The sequence below is a fragment of the Cryptomeria japonica genome, chromosome 3, assembly GCF_030272615.1.
Source record: "Cryptomeria japonica chromosome 3, Sugi_1.0, whole genome shotgun sequence".
Lineage (NCBI taxonomy): Eukaryota > Viridiplantae > Streptophyta > Pinopsida > Cupressales > Cupressaceae > Cryptomeria > Cryptomeria japonica.
Window position 1 is genome coordinate 951,967,881 of NC_081407.1, and position 27,042 is coordinate 951,994,922.

Sequence of the window (27,042 nt, forward strand, 5' to 3'; positions counted from 1 at the left end):
ATATACACATACATAGATATACATATACATATACATATACATACATACATATATACACATATGCATACACACACATACACACACGTGTGTGTAAGTATATACACACACATATATATACACATACATACATACATATATTGATTGAATTGGATTTATTTCAATTTTAATGTAATGTCAATTTTGAATATTTTGATGTCGACAATATTTAGAAACTCTCTCTCTCTCTCTCTCTCTCTCTCTCTCTCTCTCTCTCTCTCTATATATATATATATATATATAACATTTCCAGATATAGGGCCCAACTAGAACTCATGGAAAGCTGATGAACACGCAGAAATGTTGGATAATGCGGCGGCTACTATAATACTTACTACTATTGGGCCTATATATATATATATGCCTCTCCCCCCTCTTATTCATTCATCTCTCTCCATATATTTCACTACTATCTCCCTATCCCTTCATCTCTCTCCCTATCCATGTATATCTCTCCATATCACCCTCAATCTATATCTCTCCCTCTCTATCTATTGAACACTAGTACAAAAACAACAATATATGACTAAATAACCTACCAAAAATTGCAGATAAATGACTAAATTTGATCACGTGACCCTTGGTAGTTTATTGCCAATCATAAATCAATTTGGTCATGTGACCACTAGTTGTTTTGATTGATCAATTTGGTCATCAATTTGGTCATGTGACCACTAGTTATTTTGATTGATCAATTTGGTCATCAATTTGGTCATTGATTTAGTCATATATTTAGTCATTGATTGTTGTTATCTGGTCATTTATTTAATCATGATAGTCACTAATTTAGGCATATATTTAGTCATTGATTTTTGTTATCTGGTCATTTATTTAGTCATGATAGTCACTAATTTAGTCATATATTTAATCACTAATTAAGTCATATATTTAATCATTAATTTAATCATTGATTGTTGTTATTTGGTTATTTATTTAGTCATATATTTAATCATATAGTCATTAATTTAATCATTTTTTTTTAATAAAAAATGGCAAAGCCATTAAATTTAATTAATATTAAGTCATTTACAACCGGATTCAAAAGGGCATACCGGCAAAAAAGAATCTAGAAGAAAACCTTTGCTTGTAGCCCACAAAAAGAAAAGCCTAACACTATCCAAAATGCCAAAAAACCCATTACATTAGAGAGGCCCCACAAGTCAAGATACAAAAAATCCCCCAATATATATAGAAGTCGAATACATGAAGATCATTACCAACCCCGATACAAGTAATAGTTGAGAACAAAAAGCATCAACCATGTAGATGCAACCCAAAACAAAGACCCAATCAACCCAACAGTCAAGAAGCCAAAAACCAAGAGCTCGAGCTCACAAGAGGAGGATCCCCAACATCCACAAAGGAAGAGATAATCTGCAACGAGATAGCAAATTGAGGAGCATCCAACTGTTGGACTTTGAATTTTGCAAGCTCTACAACACGTCTACATAGCTCCAATGCTCAACGAGCATCTCCAAAAACTATTGCAACCTGCAATACATGTTTATCCAAAAGTTCACTTGGAAAGAAACTATTTAAAATATGTTTTGATGATACAAGAAGAAAAAATTGCATTAGTTTAAGCAACTTATCTCTTACAGAAACCTAGCAAAGCTCTTAATCTTATTATGCAAAGTGTATCAATAAAAAAAAATTCATTACTATATGCATACCTTTCGTAAAACAAACTCAACAACTTGTTTTTCAAATGCCTAAATTCCATTTAAACGACTAGAAATAATCTCCTACGGCTGCTGATAAGAATAGGAGCCAAAGCACAATCTTTTCATTCCCATATGACTTTCTATACGTGGAAGCAATTTCTTTGGCAGATCCATTGTGTTTACTATACCTATTATAAATTCCAAATAACAATCAACATCTCAACAATCCAAATTAAATACAATGCTTTTATTATGATCTTTGTAGTAAGTGCAAGTAGTAGTTTGAAATTTGTTTACCAATGACTATCAACTAAGAATGGGCTCTAATCAGCCAATAAAATATATTGTATAGAACCTAAAAAGGAGAAATAGATGTTTTAGAATTTGGTTATTCTATGTCATATACAAAAATTAGTCCACGTGGAAACAAAAATACAATTGACGTAACTTGCAAAGTTATGGATTTAAAAATAGAAAGTTTCTCATTCCTTCTCTATTTCTAGCTTGTTTCTCCATATCTACAATTAAAAAAAATCAGTTAAGTATAGAATTAACAATTGATTTCTTGTGACAAGAAGATCAAGCTCATCTATAAGCATAATGTAGGGTTGACAATCATTCTTTCTTGTCTGCTTTGATTTTGAGAATCGTTAATTTAGAAATTGCAGGGCTTTTTTCCAACTTACTCTATGTCCAATCAATGCCTCATAGAGAACCTGCAAAATAAGGGAAGCAAAAGATATCGATGAACATCAGACTCAATACAATGATAAACACCTTGTTACAAGATTGACTCGCATCTTTGTTTTTGCCCCATATCTCCTCTGCTAACTTCTTTGCATATTCAGGGTTATCGGAAACTAAAATATTATCAAATAAGGTTCCTGATTTGACCTGTTGTACAAGAAAATAGGAGAACACAGATTGTCAAATGGAATCAATTACTCAAAGTCAACCAAGACACTGCAAGTAGGCAAGTAGGTTGAGTTGACAACTTGTAACAGTCATAATGAAAGAAAGTTTTTAATTAGTTTGTAAGATTTCTTCTTGAAACCCTTTAGGGTTAGTCTTCTGGAAATATGGAGCAAAGATTCATAAAAAGACCAAAAGATAGTCTTATCAAAGACAGTTAAATATAAGACACACACATGATGAGATCTTTCTCATAGATAGAGGTGTGCAATGGTAGAAAGGAGGCCTAAATCTGTGTAAGAGCTATTAGATCAGCTTTTAAGAAGCCACCAAAGACAATTGAAAGATTGTTAAAGGAGTGAATAAGCCTTGTGACCATCAATCAATAGCATTTCTTAATCACAAAAGCATGCAAAGACAATTCCAGGCATGCAATGAGCTCCAAAAAGAAGACAGTCAATTAATGGTGGCATGATGACAACCCAGAGCATTAAGAGCAGTCATATTGGCAGGGCATATTGTTAGATGATAGTTCTATATCATAAAGACAAAGTAACAGGGCACATAGCAGATGAAAAAGCTTCTTGAGGCATCTTCACAGTCAATGAGCAGATTAAGAGTACAATGAGCATGAAAATCACAGTCTTAAGGGAAATCAAATGATAATCTCAATACAAGTTCAAGCAAATAGTATGACACAGTCACGTATTTGTATCAAATATTGAAGTCTTTCATAAACAATTTTTATTCATTTTTGTGGGATTTGATCCATGTGTATTTTAGTCATTCCAAGATGACCTCCTGGTGCAGAGGCACCTAAGCACACAAGCATACCAGTAAATCAATATGAAATGTTATGAGTTCTTAAGTCATTCTTGATGTACTAAGAGTCATTCAAAGTCATTTTGATGTATTTGATAAAGCAATCTAATGAAATTGTCAAAGTTGTCCATTAAAGTCCTATTTTGGACAAAAGAGTCAAATGTGTAAATGTACCCATGAAAGGGTAACTGTGTTGTAAAAGGCCATAATTGGTCCATTCCAAGATGTTAAATATGTCTATACAAAGTTCTAAGGCCATTAGTAGCAAAATGTCAATCATGTCAAAAAGTTGTCAAAGCAACATTCTCAAAAGTTGCTAAAATAGCGAAAAAAAGGTTGCAAACAAGGGTATTCGGTCCTTGAGCTTGGTTAAGGCAGTTGTAAACTGTCAAGAACATTATAAAAGTCAGTAATGGTCGAACGTTAGGGATAGAGACAAGTTAGAGGGAGTGCAAGGAATGATAGGAACATATACACCTCTGACTGTCTTGTAAATTCTGCAGAAGGAGACAGTCAAGTATTTTGAATTGCATAAAATCCATGTTTGGATTGCAACAGGGGAAGGAATGGAATAAAGGAGGCTTGTATCCATCAACAAAATTTTTGTAAAGTATTTCCATAAAGTTTTGAATAGACATTGTGTTAAATTTGCAGATTTGTTGTTCATTATTTGGTTCAAACATGTTTTCACAGTTTGTTATGCCTATTCATGTCAGTAGATGGATTGGAACGGTCTTCTAATCATTTGGATTGTTTAACATGGTGTCTTAACTCTCTTTTGAGGCAAGTTTGAACTCATGTCATTTTCTGTAATGAGAGATCCATTGGTTTTTCTGAAAACTGTCATGAAACCCTTACTAACAGACCCGTCTTTATGGCAGTAAAAATGGGTCTCAGTATGGGGAGCATAACTCTCAAATGAACCGTTGGATCTGGATATATTTTGGATATGTTTTTTTAATCCTAGTTCTCTACATCTTCACTGGAGCGATTTTCCAAATATTGTCTGAAATTAAATTCGTGAATAACAGAGTGTGGTACTGTCAGACTGTCACAATTATGACAGTCACATTTGTGAGAGGACAACTTGTTAAATGATTGGTTATTGTTGTGTGGATCAATATTGGAATTTGGCTCATGATGGTTGTTATAGGTTATGAACAATTAAAGGGTCAAGAATCAAGACTTGTTGATCAGGGTTGATGACTCTAATCAGATTTGAAGGTAACATTTGATGTTGAGTGACAATAAAGCTTGGTTCATACTAATGCTTGTGTGTGTGGACAGGTCTAATCCAATGGAGGAGTGATAAAAGGATTGGTATTTTAGCCAATATGTTGGAAGCCTATTCTTGTGGTAAGAATTAGAGTTGTGAAGTGACCTTGAGTATGTGAAGGGGCTGTTTGAAGCAAAGAATGTTGACAGAGAAAGAAAAGTTGCAGTCTACATGTATGAACAAAATTGACAGAGATGTCAATATTGACAGTCATAAGCATTAATTGGGAAGGGGCACTCATAGAAACAAAGGAAGTCATGAGAATCAATGTAAAAGGATTCATGTGAAAAATACCATGAAATCACAAGATAATAACAACAAATCTCACAAAGAATAGCTGCTTTGGTGGAGAAAATAATGGCATGAGGCAACCAACAGTGAATGTGGAGTTCTCTGTTTTCAAAGTGCAGTAATAAAGGGAATTTGTAACAGATGGATCCCAATGTTAAGAACTAGTCATACAACTTCATCAAATAGTTCCACACATGCCTTAGGTATGTATCTTACCTTATGCATTGTTAGTAAACCCATGCAGAGAGTATAGAGCTCTACATTTGTTCAATAAGAGTTTCATGGAGGCATAGTATTGATTATTCTTTTGGCTTCAAGTTTTTCATGAAAGGGTTTTAAATGATTTATCATAAGGCCAATATTTTGTTTGAATTAATATCATGTGTAGTTTTGAGAAACTTCTTGCCATGTGTTTTACACCATTAATCGTAGAGTATGCCCAACAAAAAAAAAACATGTAATGCAGTCATGATCAAGTCTTTCTATAGCAGCCCAATTTGAGTTTAGATACTCTTAGCAGCAGTCTAAAGGGCACATGAATACATGAATGAAAAAATAGAGGGGACATTGATCAAAGCTATAAATAGAGCCAAAAAGGGTTTAAAGACAAAAATCAGTGCTATAGAGAGGGCATGCTGATTACTAGCCTGTCCAAGACTTCAGAAGCAAAGTAGCAATCATATTTTCTGATAAAGAGTCAACAGAACAGTGAGGATAAGTGCAGCATCAATGAATCCATGGAGCAAGCCCAGTAATAAGCACCCACCATGCAAGTCACAGGAGATACAAATCACCAGTCATAGAACTGCAGAGGTCTGTTTAAAAAGGGCATCACAACTTAAAGAAGCTGAAGGTTATAAGTATTATGATAGCAATATAGTTCTTGAACAGAACAGTGGACGATCAATGAGCAAAGAAATAAGGATACTAAAAGATAGTTGCAGTCTTTTTGTTGTTACAAAGTTGTCACGGGGACTCAAAGAACCATTCATCACAAATCACTGTTAAAATCAATCAAGTGACACACAAAGATAGTCAAAGAGGCAGGTTTGAAGTCATTGTGAGCAATGAGCTTCAAGAACATAGAGCAGACCCACAAACTCTAAGGACAAAGAAAGAACTCACAAACCCAAATAGGTAAAAACCACGGTGAGATGGAACTCACAAGCTAACTATCTGCACTAATAGATAACTGACCGGTTAAGGTCTACAAAGTGCTTTGTAGGCCTGAAGCTTGTTAGAGATCCCAAAGCTTGATTAGAAGCTTATACCCTGTTAAAGGTAGCACCTTGCTAGGAGTAACCTCGGTGGAGGATTTCTGAATCCAAACTAATGGATCACCCCGTTAAAGAATTTATACATTTAAGCTTGTTAGAGCTTACCCGGTTAGGGGATTTGATTCTGATGTAATTGTTAGAAAACAACAGGATTGGTTTGATCTGTTCTGAGTAGCACAATACTTGCTTGATCGTATCCTTCTAAACATATTCAACACTGCTCTTCTGCATACTCTGCAACTTAACTCTTTTTCCCTTCGTACATAACATAACACTTTCACTTATATCAAATAATTCATTGCGATGTCAATATATAGACCTTATGATTTCATGTCGGCCTCTAGAAATCATAACACAATTTCCTAGGTGCAGTGTATCTGGACAAGTGATCATAACTCATCACAAAAATTACCACCAAGCAGTCAATGTTAGTAACTCATCACGATCTGTGGTAACTCATCACAAAATTACCGAATACCGGTTGGAACAATCAAATACCGGTTTGAGTAAATCATATGAACCGTCATCCTTGAATCTCTGCTTGATCTCCATCTTGATGTCAACTTAGTATAACCACGGGTTGTCTCTTATGCACATATCGGTTGACACAAAGTACCAGTTAGAGATAAACCTCTTAGTATAACCTCTAACATACCGGTTGATAATGTAAACAATTGAAATTACACCGGTAGTCAATATAATCATGTGTGTGAGAGTGTTTCATCAATGACAACATATGATGAATACATTACAATCGTCATCAAGCCAACAATCTCCCCCTTTGGCATTGATGGCATCACCTAGAAAATTTTACAGTAATACCGCTAAGTGTGCATACACAACAAATTTAAACATATACTCATGCTCCCCCTTAATGCATACAATTATACGAAATTTTCAAAAACACACATACATATTTCTACTCCCCCTTTGACAACAATGCCAAATTGAAAAAGCAAAATATATAGAGAGAGAGAAATTTTATATCAAAGTGTTTAGCATATACGAACTGAAAAACTTGAATCAAAGTTCAGGCATAAGCAATTCTCATGAAAATAACATTGTAGCTCTTCTTCAACTGTGACAAAGAATTGGTCCATGACTCCAACACGTTCTCAATATACTCGAATGTAGACATTAGTTGTGAATGGAATTCTTCCATTGAGTCCAGTGTGTTGGTTTCAGGAGTTGCTAAGATAGCTTTTGTATTTGAGTAGGCTCTCTGTAATATGTCTACTTGTGATGTGAGCAGACTCTTGAGTTCCTTGAGAGACCAGAGTCTCTTTGCCTTCTCATTATCATAGATATCCAGCTTGTTATGCAAATCATCTACAAATTTGCTAAAGGCAAATATAGAGTCTTGAAGTGGGACATATGCCTTGCATATCCTTTCCAGCTCTTGCTTTGTTTATGTACGCCTTTTTGAAATGTCAAAATAAAAGAAAAAAACATTAGAGGTGGAAGCAAGATACTTTCCTCTTGTTTCAATAGCTTTACTCAATAGATCTTTATTGTGCGACAAAGCCATTTTTCCATTATCAATATCCTTTGCCATTTTTTCTGCATATATCTTCTTGTGACTCTTTTCAGCATAGAGTTGGGCAGCATCTTCTAGTGACTTGATTTGATCAGATGCATATGCAACTAACTGACCAAGTTTGCTAATAGGTGTAGGTAGATGTGTTGTTGATGTTTCCGGTAGCAGACCAGATAAAATATCTACTGTTGTCTAAATTGTTTCAGCTTCAACCCTTTGCTCTTTGAGTCTCTTCTTATGCGCTCTAGATTGCATGACACTTGCAATCTTCATCATTTCTGATGCGCTCAGGTTGTTCATATCAATAGGTCCTGAAATAATTAAAGAATCATCATCATCCTCATCAAGTTTCTTTTGCTTTGCTGGTTCAGAGGATACAACCTTAATGATTGCTTTCTCTATATTCTTCTCTGTTTCCTTTTCAGAGGACTGTGTGACAACAATTTCAGTAGACTCCTTCTGAGTAACTTGAATGACCGATGGAGATTGGGGTTTCTCCAGTTGTGTTGTTTCTGGTGGATTTTCCACTTTTAGTTGAGTTTCTAGTTGCTCAACTAAGGTAACCTGTACATTAGTAATTGCAGGAGGCTCCATATCTGGTGTAGTGTTGTCTCCAAATAGATCAACTGTGTCTTGAACATCATCAACAACATGAATAATGGAGTCATCCTTTTTCCTGATAGGATAGACCTCATCAGCTCATATAATCTCTTCTTCATCCATTTCCGATCGATTAACATCATCTACAACATTATCCTCATTCATAGAGGATTGGACGAGTTCTTCCATTCTTTTGATTTCACAGGCTATTCGATGGGTCTCAGTTTCAATAATTGCTTTCTTTCTGTTGAGTAACTTCAGTCTTCTTGCTTTGAACATAAACTGAGATTTGTATCGAGCGACTAAGGCACTAATATCATCTTTAGAAAGTTTAGAAAAATATTGTACAAATATTTCATCAATGATTTCTTTTTCTAATTTTATAGCTTCCTCCCATTTACCCAAAAGAATAGTGTACAAAGAATTTGAGATATCCTTTTCCAGTTCATGTGGATATCTACTGTAATGACACAAATGAGTGATTACCTGTTGAATGACTTGCTCTTTCTCATTTTCAGTGAAGGAATCAAAATGCTCTTTGACATTGTCAAACCTATTCCTCCCTAGTGTCTTCATTGTTCTTTCAAAATGGATTTCAGGCTTGTAAGATGCTATATCAATAGGCACAGTTGCCTTTGGCACTTCCTTAACTGATTTTTCTACTCTACCGGTATCCTTTTTCTTCTTAGGTTCTTCTTCAGTATCTGAACCTTCGCATTCTAGTTGAAGAATAAGTTTTCGATTTCTCTTCTTTGGTGCATTCTCCTTCTTTGTATATACTTTAGGTGCCTGTTCCTTTTTGGATTGGATACTCTGAATCACCCTTGTGGTCTTTATCATTTGAGGTGCTTAAGCACACTTCTTTTTCCTTCCTTTCACATTAGTAACATGAGTGGTACTGGTTTCTACTGCTGCAACTTGGACTGCCACAATGTCCAATTTTGCCTTCTTTTTGTCTTTAGGAGATGCTAATAGGGTACTAGCATAACCAACCAATAGATCATAGTTCACCTCATAACTCATGTCTTCCATCTCTTTTCTCTTGGCTCAATTGCTTGCATCAAGCAAAAGTCAGTGGTAACAGTAAAGATTATGTCTTTTGTAAAGTGCCTTACCACATCTTCTGGTAATCTCATTCACATGCTCATCTTTTTCTGAAATTCATTAAAATACTTATTCATGGCTACAGGGAAAGTATTTTTTATGGCCTTAATTTTGTTCTTGATTTGTGCAGAGACTAGTAGGTCTTTTGACCATTCAATGTCTCCAATTCCCGGTAGAAAGTTCTGGAAATAGAAGAATAACCCAGCTAATAACTGACCAAATTTGAACTTTTGACTGTTGTCCTTTTTAATAGATTGCAAATTTAGAAACAATTGACTCCTGATAGCTTCACAGAGATCATAATTTGCATTATCAACAATCATTTTGTGAGTTGTATGAATTGTTGCAGATGGAACACTATTAAGTCTACTAGAGTAAAATACTTGGTAGCCTATCACCATTGCTGCTAGTTTCACTGCAGGGTCTTTAATATTGTTAACAGAAAAGGCACGCCCATCAGAAGTAGAACCGGTTAAAGAGAATACCGTATCTTTTGAAATTCGTCTTCGAACGGGTATTTCACCGGTTGACAAATAACCAGTTATAGCCTAAATGGCTTAATTAGTTAATGTGTGAGTTCTCTCTAAATACATGTTCTCTCCATGAACTCAACTCAAAATGATTCTAATATGTTCTTCCTTAAAATCTTCAAGAAAGGAAGTGGCATCCACCATAACGCAAGTATTTGTACGTGGAAAACCCAAATAGGTAAAAACCACAGTGAGATGGAACTCACAAGTTAACTATCTACAATAATAGATAACTGGTCGGTTAAGGTCTACAAAGTGCGCTGCTAGGAGCGAATCTTGTTAGAGATCCCAAAGCTTGATTAGAAGCTTATACCATGTTAAAGGTAGTACCCTGTTAGGAGTAACCTCGGTGGAAGATTTCTGAATCCAAACTAATGGATCACCCTATTAAAGGATTTATACATTTAAGCTTGTTAGAGCTTACCCGGTTAGGGGATTTGATTCTGCTTTAATTGTTAAAAAACAACAAGATTGGTTTGATCTGTTCTGAGTAGCACAATACTTGCTTGATCAGATCCTTCTAAGCATATTCAACACTGTTCTTCTGCATACTCTACAACTTAACTCTTTTTCCCTTCGTACATAATATAACACTTTCACTTATATCAAATAATTCATTGCGATGTCAATATATATACTTTATGATTTCATGTCGGCCTCTAGAAATCATAACACAATTTCCTAGGTGCAATGTATCTGGACAAGTGATCATAACTCATCACAAAAATTACCACCAAGCAGTCGGTGTTAGTAACTCACCACAAAATTACCGAATACCGGTTGGAACAATCAAATACCGGTTTGAGTAAATCATATGAACCGTCATCCTTGAATCTCCGCTTGATCTCCATCTTGATCTTCATCTTGATGTCGACTTAGTATAACCACAGGTTGTCTCTTATGAACATATCAATTGGCACAAAGTACCGGTTAGAGATAAACCTCTTAGTATAACCTCTAACATATTGGTTGACAGTGTAAACAATTGAAGTTACACCGGTAGTCAATATAATCATGTGTGTGTGTGTGTGTTTAATCAATGACAACATATGATGAATACATTACAATCATCATCAAGCCAACACATTTATGCCTCATATCACTATGCCACAGTGACCTTATTAGAGGTCTGTGATGAATCAGTGATCAGTACAGTTAGATCGAGGTAGCAGTATATGTAGTGTTGAAGGCAGGTTTTTTGTAAATGAAAGCAGCCATGGTTTAAGGATAGAAAATAGAAATGAAAAGAAGAATTGCAGAGATATTAGATATAGCAGCCATTAGAGTACCAAAGAGAAGTCAATGACATAGTCCCATTTCCTACAAGGACAATAAGGTGACAGTGACCAAGGCACAAGTATCAAAGTGCAGGGTTTCAGGTGTAAGGCATAATAGAATGTACAAGTTTATGGCAATAAAGGCAAGGACTACAATGAACCTCATAGAGGACAATTTAACAGTCCCAAGAAGAGCTAGATCAAAGAAGCCTACTAGACTGTTTGATACCATTTTTGATAGAAATACAGTGCTATATTAGAGATCACAACGCCATTCCATGAAGAATGAGAAAGAGGACAATCTTGAATACAACATTAAAAAAAGGTCAAACTAGTGATCGGAGAAACAACATAGTCACTTTTGACTGTGTATAAACAGATCATCATGACCACAACTAAGAGCAATATCAAAAAATAACAGTGCAAAGGTTTGTTGAGACAAGATAGCAGTCCTCCATAAGAAATGCAAGGTTCTATGACACAAAAAAGTATAGTCCATTTTTGGACAGTTAAAAGGGCAAACCATAGTTGCAAAGTCATAAAGATAATGATCAAATATTTGCTTTCTGATATCTTGAGAATCAAAGCCAGGGAACAGAGGGAAAATGGCCATATAATAGTGAACAAGCCACCAATAAAGATACATATTTGCAACTTCAAATACATTGAAAATCAATGCAGATTCAAAGAAGAACAGTCATTAGAACCATGTAGTGATAGCCAACTAATGGGGCAAATCATGTCATAGAGCATAGAAAAGAATACAGTGATTGCCAAGAATGAACAGTATGGAAGGCAATCATCTAGGCTTCAATGAAAAAGCATAAATATTGGTCTTGAAGCACCAGATAAGATCAACATCAAAAGCATGAAAGATTAATGAGTTGCAGCATACCAGTCAAGAAGATCTCACAGGTCAAATGAATTGTAGCAGTCACCATTGGGAAGTGACATAAATTCTTCACTTTTATTGACAACTAAGAAATGATGTTTGTAAAAGAATCATAGTGAAAGCAAGCAAAAATAACAATGTATACCGTTGTAGTGACTGTCACAAAATAAGACATACAAAGTGAGCTTTCTAAGGATAATATACAACAAACATTTGCAATTAAAGTTACAAAATGGCACAAAGCATTATAAACAAAATAGTGATCAAAGAATGGTGGTGTGTTCTTTTTGAAACCTAAGAAAGTAACCATAAGGGCAGACCCTAGCAACAAACAATATTTGGCAAGGCTTCAATAACAAGTGACCATTGAGAGAATTGATAAAATACAACAATGTGAATCAATGTTGCAATGATACAATCTGAAGCAATGACTATGTGGCAGTATCTCAGTATCTCAGTGTAGAGGACAAGTATATAAAATTGCCTGAAATGGCTAAGTAAATGTGTTAGCCTCCCCCCAATTCTCATTAAAATTTCAAACTCGGAGGTCGCCTTTTGGCATTTCTTTTCTCTTTCGGTCATATATTTCCTCTCTTTGAACCCGAGTCTTTGAACCTTTTAAAAATTCAAGGTTCAAAGTTCAAAACACACTTTAAAAAATCTTCTTCTTCATGGCTTTGTTTTATGGTAAAGTGAGCGCTTTGTTGCAATTTGTATTGAACTTGAACCGTTGAACCTTTTTGGTTCAACGTTCAAGGTTCAAAGTCAGTCATGCATCGGTTCTGTCTTTGCTCATTAACTGTAATTTGTCTTGTCGTGTAGTCGGTGTTTTGTGTTGCTCTGTGTTATTTCTCAATATTGAACTTAAACTTTTGAACCTCTTGGTTCTTGGTTCAAAGTTCAAAGCTCGAATTCTTAAGGACCGAAGTTTTATGTAGAAATGATACATGCATCATAAAGTGAATGTGGTGGCGGGAAAAGAGAATATTCTGGGGGATTCAAAATGTTAGTTTCTAAAATTATGACAAGCAATCATAATAATTCGTGAGTCATGTGATGGAGTGATCCGAAATTAAATGCATGTCGGCTATACATCAAATCAGGCGTTAGCTCACACAAACGAACTTAATTAGTACAACCAGCTAAGTCTTGAGTGTTATTTTGTCTATCTTTGTTGCGAAATCTAGCAATTGTTTCTAGAATTTTCTCAGTAGCAATGCAAGCGAGGAAAATTGGAGGTATTGTATCTGCACACAAAAATATTCCGAGAATTTGCTGTTGAGATCAAGTTAGTTTCAGTCATTCTCTCTTCTGTTGTATTTACTTATTTTGGAAGCAAGTTGTTGTTCGTTCCCCTTTGTTGTGTACAAAATTCATTGCATTCCTGTAATTGTTTATTTAAAATGAGAGGGGCCATTATGAGGCCTACTCTACCAAAACTAGGTCGCACTTCTTGCCTAGTTAGTTCACTCCCAGAAATGGGAGATACCTCATTAGCCCTAGCAGATCTCTCCAATTTTTTTGAGAGAGCCAAAAACCCATTTCAGAATTCAATGATGGATAGAATAGTGAAGAGTGGTTTGATTGAGGCTACCACATTTCCCATTGTTGCACCATGCCCAGAGTTAGTATTGGAATGTATGAATAGGTATGACACGAAGCACTGGTGTATCAGGAACATCAATGACGAAGTGCTGTTAAAAATTGACAAGGAGACCATAATGGAAGCCATGGGTATTCCTCATAAGGAGCCATATGAGGATTGGACTATTGGCACATCATACTCATTCTTTTCTAAGAAGAAGAGTACTTGTAAAAGTGTGATTGCCAGGGATTGGTTACTAAAGATTCAAAAGGGGGAGTCCAGGTTGCCAAGGCCGCTTACTAAAGAACACTTCATAACAGAGGTGCGAGACATTGTCATTCTGTTGAATAGGTTAAAAAGAAATGTCCATGCCTTCTACTGGGAAGAATGGATGTACTTCTACATCCAAGTCATGCTAAACAAAAGCGTCTACCTAGATTGGGGGCAGGTAATTGCAGAAAGATTGCACGAGAGTCTGAACAGGTTTGCAAGAATGAGTAGTTTCTTTATGTCTTCATATTTATTTTATATGCTTGCATGTACCTGGGATTGGAATGGCATGTATCATGAACCTTGGATTGATGGAATAAAGATATACGAATATTACCCTCACCTACAAGAACAGAGATATGCAGAGAATTTTAGGAGATGGAATGACATTTTTGCAAGGAGATTGGTTTACGAATTGCAGGGAAACACTAATAAGAGGTTGACAATGGAGTCCATGGAATTCATTGGCATTTATGGTAGTTACTTTATCCAATTCTCTCAGTTCACCTATATTCAAGTTGGCGGTTTTCAAGTTACCCCAGTTTGTTTTGGATAGTTATGTTTTAATCGAAGTCTGTTGTCAACTAGCATACATTGACAAAAAGTGTGGAGGGAAGTCTGGGGTGGTATTTCCTGTAGAACTTGGTCACTATAGTTGTACATCTATTTCAGATGCATTGAACCTTGAACTTGAACTCAAATAGTTCAAGTTGCAATCGTAAGTTGTCAGATACAAATTTGATAGTCGGGCATTTTCTATAGAGAATTTAGAGGTTGATAGTGATTTTCGGCATGAACCTCATTTGGAGGATTATTGGGAGAACTGTGCTGATGAGTTTGAAGTTAGAATAGGGTTGTGGTCAAGGTTCACGATTCAGCAAATTGTCACAATGGGCTTATCCATTAATGTTTCTGGGGTGCAAGAAGATGGAGATGAGGAAGTAGTTGACCCTGAGTTCGATGAAAGGATACAGGGACAACCTATCCCAGAAATTGATTGGAATAGGAAAGGGGCCGATAGCATTCGGGCCAAAACCTTTAATGTGATCAGTAGAATAGAAAAATGGTTGAAATATTGCCACTTCAGACAAAAGCCTATACCTGCACCTAAGGATAAGAAAGTTGGTCGAACTCGTGTGGCTTCCCAAACATCTCTTCCTTCTTCTAACGTTGTTGTTGATATTGCAAGTGAAGGGAAACAGAGGACAAAGAAGGCCAAAATTGCAAGTCTAGGAGAGTCTTCTGTGGGTTCCGCCTTTGTCGATGTTACCAGATCACATAGTAGGAAAAGTAACCAAAAAAACCTGTCAAGTTCACTGGTAGTGGACTTAGATTATGAGGAAGAAACTCAAGGAGCAATGGATACTTAGATGCTAGACCAGCCCATCACAAATGTTATAGATAAAGGAAAGGATATCCTGCAACCTGAGGATTCTGGGAATACCATGGTTGTTATCACCATTAACCAACAATCACCATTACCAAGGGAAACATCCACCACTCCTAAGTGGTTGAGTGCCTCACTTACTAAAAAGAGGAATGTAATTCCTATTTCAATCCCAATGGAGGGTATGGTTAGCAAATGCCTGGGAAGGATTTCAAAGTCCAAAAGACTCAAAACAAAAACCATGATCGATGTGGATGAACAAACGGGACATTGGTTTGCAGAAGTGGCTAGACCCCCGACAAATAAGGAGGTCGAGAACATCACTGAGAAATATTTTATCATTGAAAAGATTGATCTAGGGGAAACTTCTCGGGCTACTGATGTTAAACATTTGGAGTCTTCAACCAAAAGGATCATCACTAGGACTTGGAAGGATGAAAAAGACAAGAATGAGATGAAGCAGATTATAATACAGATGGCTCAGTATATTAATGCTATCCAAAATCCAAATCCCCAACCTCTTTCCCAAGTTTCTTTATCATTCGATCCGAAATCGCCCATGAACTAGAAGTTACTTGATCAGGTTCAAAGGACCCGAATGATTATCGATGTCTTTAGCGAATGGTTTGAATCGATCGCACAGCAGGAAACTAGCTATATTTCTGATTTGGTCAAAGTGTTCGAGAATGCAGAGTATGTTGGGAAAGAATTAGAAACAAAAACAGTTGCTTGGGAGAAAGAGAAAAGTAAATGGATGGTTGTGTTGAGGCAAACGAGAGATACTCAAAGGTATGGAGTGATGAACTTCCTCGTTGAGAAGCCAGTGCACGGCCTTGATGATAATGTACTCTTCGTTGGCAAAGAAAATATTGAGTGGAGAAACTCAATCATTCAGCAAGGACATGAGGTATTCCTCAAACTTCTAAAAGAATTGAAGGAATTGACTGACACTATGCAAAAAGACATGAAATGCATAGACCTTCAACTTCTAAAAGAGGATAAGCAAACGCTTGACGATTCATCAGAGATGATTCAAGTTTTCAAAGATCAAGTATAGCAGATTCAGGAAGCAAAGTCCTTGACAATTGAAGATTTCTCAAAGGTTGCAAGAATTGAATATATGTTGGTTGTCTGCTTTGATCATCTGGAAATGCATAAGGGTAAGGTCCTATAAGTAAGCAAAAATAAAGAGGTATGGAAGCAACGAATCCTACATATAGGCCCCCCACATTACCAGCTCATTCTAAACTTCTCTTCAGCTCACCTAGAATGGCGGAACATTCGAAGTACTCCCACATCACAAGACAAACAGGTCGAAGCCATGTCATCTGGTGGAGCCTGATCGTGCCTCTGTTGCTCGCGACTCATGTCGCTTTTCTAGTTTGGTTATTTCTTTTTCAGTTTTAAGAAACTAAACTTCTTTAACTATGGGACAGAGTTAATCATTTAACTTTGGTTTTATTTGTAATAGACTATCATAGCTTGGCGGCTATTTATATGGTTTTGAAAGTGTTTTAAAAGGTCCGAAAAATTTTGATTGAAAGGAACAGACTTAATTTTCTTTTGGATTTTCAGTATAGATATTTCTGGTACTTGAATGAAATGATATTTTGGTATGATATTCAAATCTGTGTGTTTGAAAGATTAGCAATCTCTGTTGGGATGTATGCTTATGTGCGGAACATGCTATTTCATTACGAGTTATTTCTTAGTCTGTGAATTCATTGATTTTCTTTTGTTTAAAAGGTGCTTCATTGTTATTTAAATGACTTTGATCCCCCCTTGTCCTGTGAGGCATGAACGAGAATCGATCAACATTTACACTACTTTGAGTATTTTGGGTGGAATAAGTTTTATATTGAATGGATATGTGCAGGAGTAAAGTCTGTGAGCTTTACAATTATTAATAAATATTTTGTAGTGTTCTTTTGTCTTGACAAATGAATGTGAAAGCCTTTCTCGCTTTCTGGTGAAAAGTGTGTTTGTTTTTGAGTAATCTGCATAAAAAATTATTGAACATCTTATGAAGAGTTGCACTCTTATGCAGAGGGTAAACCTAAACTCAGTTCACCCAACTATTGGTGTATTTGCTTTTTCATGAAGGGTATGCACAAGTCATTATTTTAAAAAAAAATATAAAAATCAAAGAAAAGGCAAATCTGTTAACCAACAAAATGCTACAAAATTACCAATACAAACCTAAACTCTTCCAAAATCTATTTTTCCATTTAAATGAATTCTTCTGGAGTAGTTTGAAACGTTCTAATTTCATACTAGAAAAGACTCGCATTTAATATCTTCATTTAAAAGATTGCAAAAATCTTACCAACCTCGTGGCACTATCAACTGCAACTTGAAATATTTTACTCCAATCTAGATTTTCAAGACCATTCGAGAGACCAACAACGTGTCCTTGATGAGTGGCTGCCATGGGAGGAGCGTATCAGTAGGAGAATGAAATCTTGGCCATAATATCTTTCAACCTAAGTCGTAGGAACATGTTTGCACCTATGTCCCTATTAAAGGGATAATCTAAAATACGATAAAAAAGCAGGAACAGACTTACCTATTATTGATGAAATTTCACACTCGAGGAAAGGTCGTGATAAACAAGATTGGGAGAATACCCGTTGGATCCCATGTGCATGGTTCTACATAGATTTGGGAACACATGAACATATGAGATTTTTTGTAAGTAAATTTATTAAGGACCAAGACAAAAATAGAGATAAATGCCTAGAACATAGACTTACCCCAAAAAAAATTGTCCAGCTTTAGTGTTGCCAATAAAATATTAGATTTTCATAATCTAGTTGTTTAAGATTACACCATAGAAAGAAAATTTACACCTATTATTAAAACATTTGTCACATTGAATGCAGTTATAAGGCTTCTATATTGTCTTCCACTTAGTTCCCTACCTTGACCATATGATGGCAAAGGGTCAAGCACTGGCCAAGCTCTTATATCTCGTGCAAAGGTCATTGGCATGCATTTAGAGGGTGTTTTATCTTACGTTTAAAGCAGCATTATAGCATATGAGATTTTAATAAAAGAACTCTTCATGCATACTATGGGTTTTTCCTTAGAACTCTACTTGTCTTGAGTTCATTCAATTGATAATATATTGTAGCTCTGTATTATTAGAAGCAACCCCTTTGAGGAGGATTGTTATCTGAAAACCACTATTGATTTAGACAATGTAGCTCCATTGATGAATGAACTCAACTTGCAGCAAATAGTCATAAAGGGTTATTGTATGAATGCTTTAACAATCCCAAAAGAGTCATTTGCAATGATAGCAGGATTCTTAAAAATTATATCAAAAAGACGGTAATGATTTATGGTCTCAGACCTTAGTAGTAGATCAAATGAGGAATAGAAAAAGTTGATCAAAAAATCATTATGACAGTAATACAGGCAGTTGTAGATACTGTCATAATGAGAGCCAAAGATCAAAGAAGTGATGACAGCAAGTTTACAGTTGTCAACTTTAAAGGGCAGTAATAAGCCAACATCATGGGCAAAGAGATGACCAATCAATATTATCATTAGATCTATATTTGAAAACCCATATATTATTCAACCTAAAGAGGTTATGAGGTCTGCTACGATAACCCTGAAGCGGTCCAAGAAGCAATTAAAAGCATAGAGAAGAGAAGAGGTCTAAGTACATAGCAACAGTCCTAATGAGATGTTTCAGTTCATAAAGAATAAGAGCAGTGGATTCATAAGCAATCCCAAGCCTTCCAAAGATATTGATGAACCATAGGATGCCAATTCATGTTCAGTCAAAAGGTTAATTAATGCAGTCATTAAGTGTTTTGAAGATTGCAAAAGATCAACTAACAGAATTCAAGGTTAAATGATATATCAAAATCATTTTTTTTAACATATTGAATTTGAAAAGTGCAAGTGGAGTTTTTTTAATGCATTCTTTTATGCAAGATTGGAATTGGACTTTCACATGATTGTTTGGCATTTAAATAAATGTAGGAGATATTCTAAATCAATTCATGCTCTTAAAAATAGTGATACTAGAAGCATTTTTATTTGGTGGTCTAACAGACTATCAACTACAACAAACTTTTAATGGTTTAATCCAACATAGATCCTCTATGTTGAGTACTGTGTAAATATAATATTGGCTCAAATTTCTCTCTTTTGTGTTTTGTCTTCAGTAAAAACATCACAAGAATAGATAGTTGTCGTGCATATTAAAAAGCTATATTTATCATAGACAATTTAGTATTTTCCTAATTTACCCCTATTAGAGGGGGAAAAAATAATTTATTAGCAATGAGTATGAGCCAAAGTTTTTATGAGAATAGATGAGTTGTTCTACATATTTTATTTCTAGCACAAAATAACACTTTGAAAATAAATAATGTTTATGACACTAAAGAACTGCATGTAAAAGCTTGACCTGTTAGGACCCAGAGGCAACTGAGGGGGGGGTGAATTAGTTGTCTAATAATTTTATCTCAAATACAACTTAACCAAACTTGCTACTTAATACCAGTAAACCAAACTTAATGCCAGTAAACAGATTAACAGTACCGGTGAAACTTAATGCATGAAACAGAAAGAGAAACAATATCCACAACACATAACACAGAGATTTGTTCGTGGAAACCCTGTAAGGGGAAAAACCATGGTGGGAAACCTTACCCACAATCAGATGATACTACTGCAGATAGTATGTGTTTACAAATGGGGTCTGCACATGCAAAAAGGCCAGTTGCCTAGACCTCACTGCTCAATCACAAAATAGGAGTCACACTGATTACAATTGGATGATTAAATCCAATGATAATGTACTACTCAAAGTAGCATCTCCAATGATAATGTACTGCTCAAAGTAGCATCTCCAATGATGGATTCAGTACCAGTTAAGTTCTGATTGTCTTCTTCAAACCTTTCTTGAATCTTCAAATGATGTCTGTGTGAGTAGCTCTGCTTATATTCGCATATACCGAATATCACAACCTTATAATACCTTATTACCTATCACCTCTATATAAATCTCACAATTGAGATCTTACATATATACCAAAACCTAAGACCAAATGTGTAGGTCATCTCACTAAGAATATTACAATAAAATCAATTACAACAAGTCAAGATGTGATGCATCATGTCGGCTCAACAACAATATTAATTGATTAAACTATCTCCATAACATGTCGTGTTGATCTGGAATAGATAACACATGTCGATCCATAACCTAGACCAATTTGTCGGTAATAGCAAATATGTCAACCCGGTTAGACCAATAACCAAATCTCCAAAACCAAGTGTCCAAACCATGTCTTCGACATAACCAAGTGATCTCCAAATGATAACAAGTCATCGTCAGTGTCGGTGAACAATATAACCTATCAGTGAACCAAATACCGGTGACTGTGCATAAGTCACTGAACTTGCCGGTGAACATAATCAAAGATATCCAAAAGGACAAGTGTTGATAAGTGTTGACATCAATGACAAAACCAATGCAACATATCCATAATACCAACAATCTCCCCCTTTGGCATTGATGGCAACACAAGATGGAAAAACCATCTAAGTGCCAAAGCAGAAATGCCAATAAACTAAAAACCAACAATCACCAGAATAGATCAATACAAATCAGAGAGTAACAATCTCTCCCCAAAGGATAATGTGTTTTTCCATAGATCGATTTGATAATCCCATTATTTGCTAATCTGACAAGGCGCTCAAGAGTGTTTCTCTTGCTTTGCAATCATTCTCTTGATCCTTAGCCAATGTATGTGGATTAGGTTGACCTGGTGTAGGACCAACATAACCATTCTGTGTAACATCCCATATGTCTCTTCCAATTCAATTCAGATGTGTCTCCATTCTAATCTTCCATATAACATAGTTAGTTCCATCAGGTTTCAGACTGTCCTTCCTGAAATAGTTAGTTGCCATGGTATCTCTTCAAGTTGTTAAACTTCTGCAAAAAGAGGACTTAGCTCTGATACCAATTGTCAGGACCCAGAGGCAACTAAGAGGGGGGGGGTGAATCAGTTGTCTAATAATTTTATCTCAAATACAACTTAACCAAACTTGGTACTTAATACAGGTAAACCAAACTTAATGTCGGTAAACAAATTAATAGTACCGGTGAAACTTAATGCATGAAACGGAAAGAGAAACAATATCCACAACACATAACACAAAGATTTGTACGTAGAAACCCTGTAAGGGGAAAAACCACGGTGGGAAACCTTACCCATAATCAGATGATACTACTGCAGTAGTATGTGTTTACAAATGGGGTCTGCACATGCAGAAAGGCCAACTGCCTAGAGCTCACTGCTCAATCACAAAATAGGAGTCACACTGACTACAATTGGATGGATTATGTACTTCTCAAAGTAGCATCTCCAATGCTAGATTCAGTACCAGTTAAGCTCTGATTGTCTTCTTCAAACCTTTCTTGAATCTTCAAATGATGTATGTGTGAGTAGCTCTGCTTATATTCGCATATACCGAATATCACAACCTTATAATACCTTATTATTTATCACCTCTATATGAATCTCACAATTGAGATCTTACATATATACCAAAACCTAAGACCAAATATGTAGGTCATCTCACTAAGAATATTACAATAAAATCAATTACAACAAGTCAAGATGCGATGCATCATGTCGGCTCAACAGCAATATTAATTGATTAAACCATCTCCATAACGTGTCGTGCTGATCTGGAATAGATAACCCATGTCAGTCCATAACCTAGACCAATTTGTCGGTAATAGCAAATATGTCAACCCGGTTAGACCAATAACCAAATCTCCAGAACCAAGTGTCCAAACCATGTCTTCGACATAATCAAGTGATCTCTAGATGATAACAAGTCATCCTCAATGTCAGTGAACAATATAACCTGTCGGTGAACCAAATATCGGTGACTGTGCATAAATCAATGAACTTGTTGGTGAACATAATCAAAGATCTCCAGAAGGATAAGTGTTGACATCAATGACAAAACCAATGCAACATATCCATAATACCAACATGACCATGACCATGGAGGGGAAGTTTACAATGCAGATTTGTGAGAGTTGTGTCCTATTGCAATGAAGCTTGGAGAGGAGCATGGACAGTCACCAAAGCATGAATTTTGTATGTTGTAATTGTAATTTCCCTATTTTCAATGTGAATGCACAAATTAGATTTATTGCTAAAGCTTGAGAAGCTTTCAAGAAAATATCATTGGCTGGTGCAGAGCCAAATTTCACATCTCAGACAATATTATCTCAACTCGTGCTCAAAATAGAGCTTAAAAAAAACTGAGTATGGACATCCATCACATCATGATGGAAAGGGAATTTTTGTCAACATTGTAGTGGAAATAGATGTAATCAAATGTGGATACATAGGCGGCTGGTTCAATCTCCTGACAACCAAGGAAGATTAGATCTGCAAATCTTGGAGTTTCAAAGCTACTAGATTCATGAGTCTGAGACAATAAATATCATCCATGAGACAATAAATATCAACCATAAGTATTTGATATTGCATTTACTACAAAGATAACAATCTGATCTAGAATAATCGAAAAGATTTCGTTGACCCCTGAAAGTTGTTTGGGAGATATTTTGAGCGTTTGAGGCTAGTTTTCTGGTACAGTTTACCAAAGAGAAGACTAGTTTTGCAGCGTGAGACGGTTTTTGCCTGAAATCTCACACTATACATAGCCTATCGGCTAATTACAAACTAGCACTTGCACCTCAAAAGAGGTGCAATAGTTATGTCGATAGTAAGATATGCCTTGGGTAATATATTTTAAGGGTGGGCAAAAGTTGGAAGAAACCTTTGTTAGGAGTAATTATTTAGGATATATTTGAGTTGATCTTGAAATATGGGGAAAAACTAAATATGAATGGATACAACTTATAATTTAAACTGTCAAACTATGCAAAATGTTTTTGTAATACAAAATGTTTTGGTTAAGCATTGTCTTTCTCCACTTCCTTATTCAAATTTTGTTGCGAGGAATTTGATTTAGGATGTTTATGAAGTGGAATACTTAGGGTAGATAGTCCGAGAAAAAGTATGATGTTCCTTTCCCACTTAATTGGAGACATTCATTAGCCTCTCCATTTGGGATTTATTAACGATCTAGGAAGAAATAAACTATCAATACAATGGTACACACAAAACAAAAAAATCTGCATAAAGTATATGCTCATTGGAAATCACAAATGAATCGTTAAGAGAGTTTTATAGTCTAGAGGTTTCAGTTATGATAGAAGATCTTTAAAGAAACAATATAGTATGCAATGTCTATTACTATTTTCTATTCCCTATCCACATTTAAAAGAGTTATGATTTCAAGATTAAAGGAGGAGGAGGGTTGGCAACTACAACCATTAGAAGAAGTAGGATTTTTAAGTCTGTGAACTAACTTTTTTCTATCTTGTTTTAGAGGAAACACAAGGTATGGTCATAACTATTGGTACAATATTGTCAAAATATTAGGCATTAAACCAACAAGTCTTATAACAACTATTGAAACACGCTCAACTACTTGATTACTTTCCCTATGAAGCCATCAACGAAAACACTTATGAGAACCTGACATTTGTAGTCAAGGTTTCCTTCATTACTCGTACTGCAAGCATCTCAAATTCAAATTCTTGCAAGATGATAGTCAAATTTGAGAACCGAAAGGTATCTAGATATATTAGATCAATCAAATATACTGAAACATTGAATGAGAATTTGGATATGAGAATGGTAGCAAAGATGTGGTGATATTTGGTAGGCATGTCTGGTGCTGAATAGAGAGTTTGTGAGGAAAACAATATAATGGGTTTGATGCATTAATGGGTCATGGTGGAAAATGATAGACAATCCAGAACAAAACAGGGTGTTATCTACTTTGACAATGTGCAGGTCGCTAACCAAATCTTACATTCTAGTTAGGTTAATTTTGTAAAATGTTTCATTAAATAAATCCATATTTCAATAACAAACATAAAATTGTTCCATTAAGTTTTTAATGCTTCCTCACCTCCATGTGGTCACATATACAACAATGAGGTGTGTTATAGTGTTCATGTTCAGGGCAACATTCTGCTCCCAAAAAGATGAGCTCCATACACAATTAGGCTAGCTCTATTAACTGAGATCCAAAAGACAAATATTAAATTATTTAAATAAAACAAATATCAAAATAACCCTTACAAAAAATGAAGAGCTTCCATGATATGTTTCAGACTTTAAATCATTTGAAAGAAAGAAAAATTTCCAAATCAAGATCATACAAGAATAATTTGAATGAGGAACCACCTCTAATTATCGCATATACTAAAATCAAAACAAAATAATTTGAAACATTAGATAGAATTAAACCAAATTGAGATCCTAAAAAAATTATATATGAAAAATCATAAACTATTCATAAATTGAAAGAAACCCTCCAATCTTCGAAACTAAAACTAAACACAGACATAAAATTTGTACCAATTGCATTTGCTTGAACGTTTCTAAAGCTTTTTCGGAAAATCTATTTTGTTCATATCCTACATTGCAGTCCATGAAATAATATTTCCTTATGGTATTTTGTCAAATACTACAATTGCCTTGTATATGCATCTACATTTTGCATACCTGTCTGCCGAAGCATTTCCAACCACAATATCTAACCAAAATCCCCTTCCATTATGCTGTTATGGATATTTGTACCCTGGTAAAAAGCTCTAATTTTGCACAAGCAGGGAGGATGCTGGCAAAGATTTTGGAGTTTGGTTTTATACCTTCCAATTGCACTTGCTTAAAAGTTTCTCAAGCCTTATCAACAAATCCTTTTTGTGCATGTCTTGCAATCATTGCATTCCATGAGACGATATCTTTTTGAGGCATTTTATCAAACAACTCACATGCCTTATCTATGCTTCCACATTTTGCATACATATCTACCAAGGCAATCAAAATTTTAAAGTCTGACAAAATCCCCCTTCCCTTATGCTTTGATTGATGTCCATACCCTATTTGAAAGCTCCCAATTTGGCAAGGCAAAAGTTGTGGAATTTTGATTTACACCTGCCAATTGCATCTGATTAAAAATTTCTGAAGCTTTATCAACACATCCATTTTGTGTGTATCCTGCGATGATTGTAGCCTATGAGATGGCATCTCTTTGAGTCATTTTGTCAAACAGTTTTCGTGCCTTTCCATTCTTCCACATCTTATCTATCAGACAATTTTCAACTATGATATCTGACAAAAACCCTCCTTCCATTATGCTTTGATGAATGTCCATACCCTGTTCCAAAGCTCCCATTTGGGCACAGGCTGGGATCACGCTAGCAAATATGAACTTATAGGCTTGAAAACCTGTTTGTTGCATATATTGAAATAGTATGACTACCACGTTAGGATATATGTATCTTCTTTATGCTGCGATAATTGTATTCCATAAGGTGTTGTCTTGTTCTTTCATGTCTTTCCTAGGCATACATGTTAATAAGCTTATTGTGAAAAAAAAAGTTGTGCGTGAAGCAAAGGCAAATTGCCTGTGAGTGAGGAAATGAGAAGAAATGGTGGACATTTTTGCCTTGTAAAAAGGGTGTTCTTTAGAATACAAGTATGAAATAATTGGGGATCTGTGGAGTAGTCTTCAGGGGTTTGTGTTTAGCAAGCAGAATGTTCAGCGTCTCCTTCAACTGGCCCTCTTTAAATGGGCGGTATGCTATGAGATTTAGACGAGTAGGAGTTGCAATGTCATTTTGTGACTGTAAAATTTGCAGAGTTATTCATTCTCTGTTTAGCCAATGACATTGCCAGTATAAAGCTTGAGGTTTCACTTTTTCAGCGTGACCAAATGGGATCCATCGGAAAATATTTCCAGCGTGAGACATCACACAAATCCGATGGATAGCCTAACGGCTAATTATGACCACAGTGGGTTGAATCAGAAATACAAATTTATTGGTCAAACATTTTGTAAATTGAGAACCTAAAGCGCAATAAAGAAACATGATTCATTAATTCGATAAGAAATATTTGCGTAGGGTATATAAACGAAGTCCATAATCCTTATACAAGGACAAGAAAAAGTAGATATGGATGTACAGAAAGTGAAGAAAATGAAAGTAACAATCAAGAGCATTTATAATCTAGTTGTGTCTAATTAACAGGTCAAATAAGGAGAATGAACAAAAGAGATGCATCCAATCGAATGGGGAATGGGAGTATGGGGCAAAATTGGTACCTTCTCGAGTCTTGCAGCGTGACTGCCCCTTCCTTCACAAACCTTCCTCTCCCATTGATTCTCCATCGACTGTTGCATATATCTAAAGGAGTCATTCAATGATGAGAGTATGTGGCAAAATTGGTACCTTCTCGAGTCTTGCAGCGTGACTGCCCCTTCCTTCACAAACCTTCCTCTCCCATTGATTCTCCATCGACTGTTGCAGATATCTAAAGGAGTCATTGAATGAAGTATGATCCTTCCCGCTATTGAAAGTTGCATGCCAAATGTAATTCCACGCGGGAGAATAAGGGAAAAAGGGGGGAAAATGAAAAATTTTACTTCAGGAAAAATGTTTTTTCTTA

General features: G+C 35.6%; 1 protein-coding gene across 7 annotated transcripts; it reads right to left on the reverse strand.

Annotated features, from left to right (window-relative positions):
• Positions 1–1,202: 1,202 nt before the first annotated feature.
• LOC131038956 (uncharacterized) lies at positions 1,203–27,042 on the reverse strand. 7 transcript variants are annotated; one of them, XR_009104582.2, is made up of 5 exons: positions 26,699–27,042; positions 18,027–18,111; positions 17,791–17,884; positions 1,710–1,888; positions 1,203–1,527 (listed from the first exon to the last, which is right to left on the reverse strand). XR_009104582.2 is itself a non-coding variant. In XM_057971574.2 (4 exons), the coding sequence occupies exons 1-4, from the start codon at positions 26,957–26,959 to the stop codon at positions 1,518–1,520; spliced, it is 450 nt and encodes a 149-aa protein (XP_057827557.2). In that variant the 5' UTR covers positions 26,960–27,042; the 3' UTR covers positions 1,203–1,517. The 7 variants fall into 7 exon arrangements, 5 of the variants coding, with proteins under 5 accessions (XP_057827557.2, XP_057827554.2, XP_057827558.2 ...); XM_057971574.2 differs by lacking the exon at positions 1,710–1,888; XM_057971571.2 differs by lacking the exon at positions 1,710–1,888 and having other exon boundaries at positions 17,787–17,884.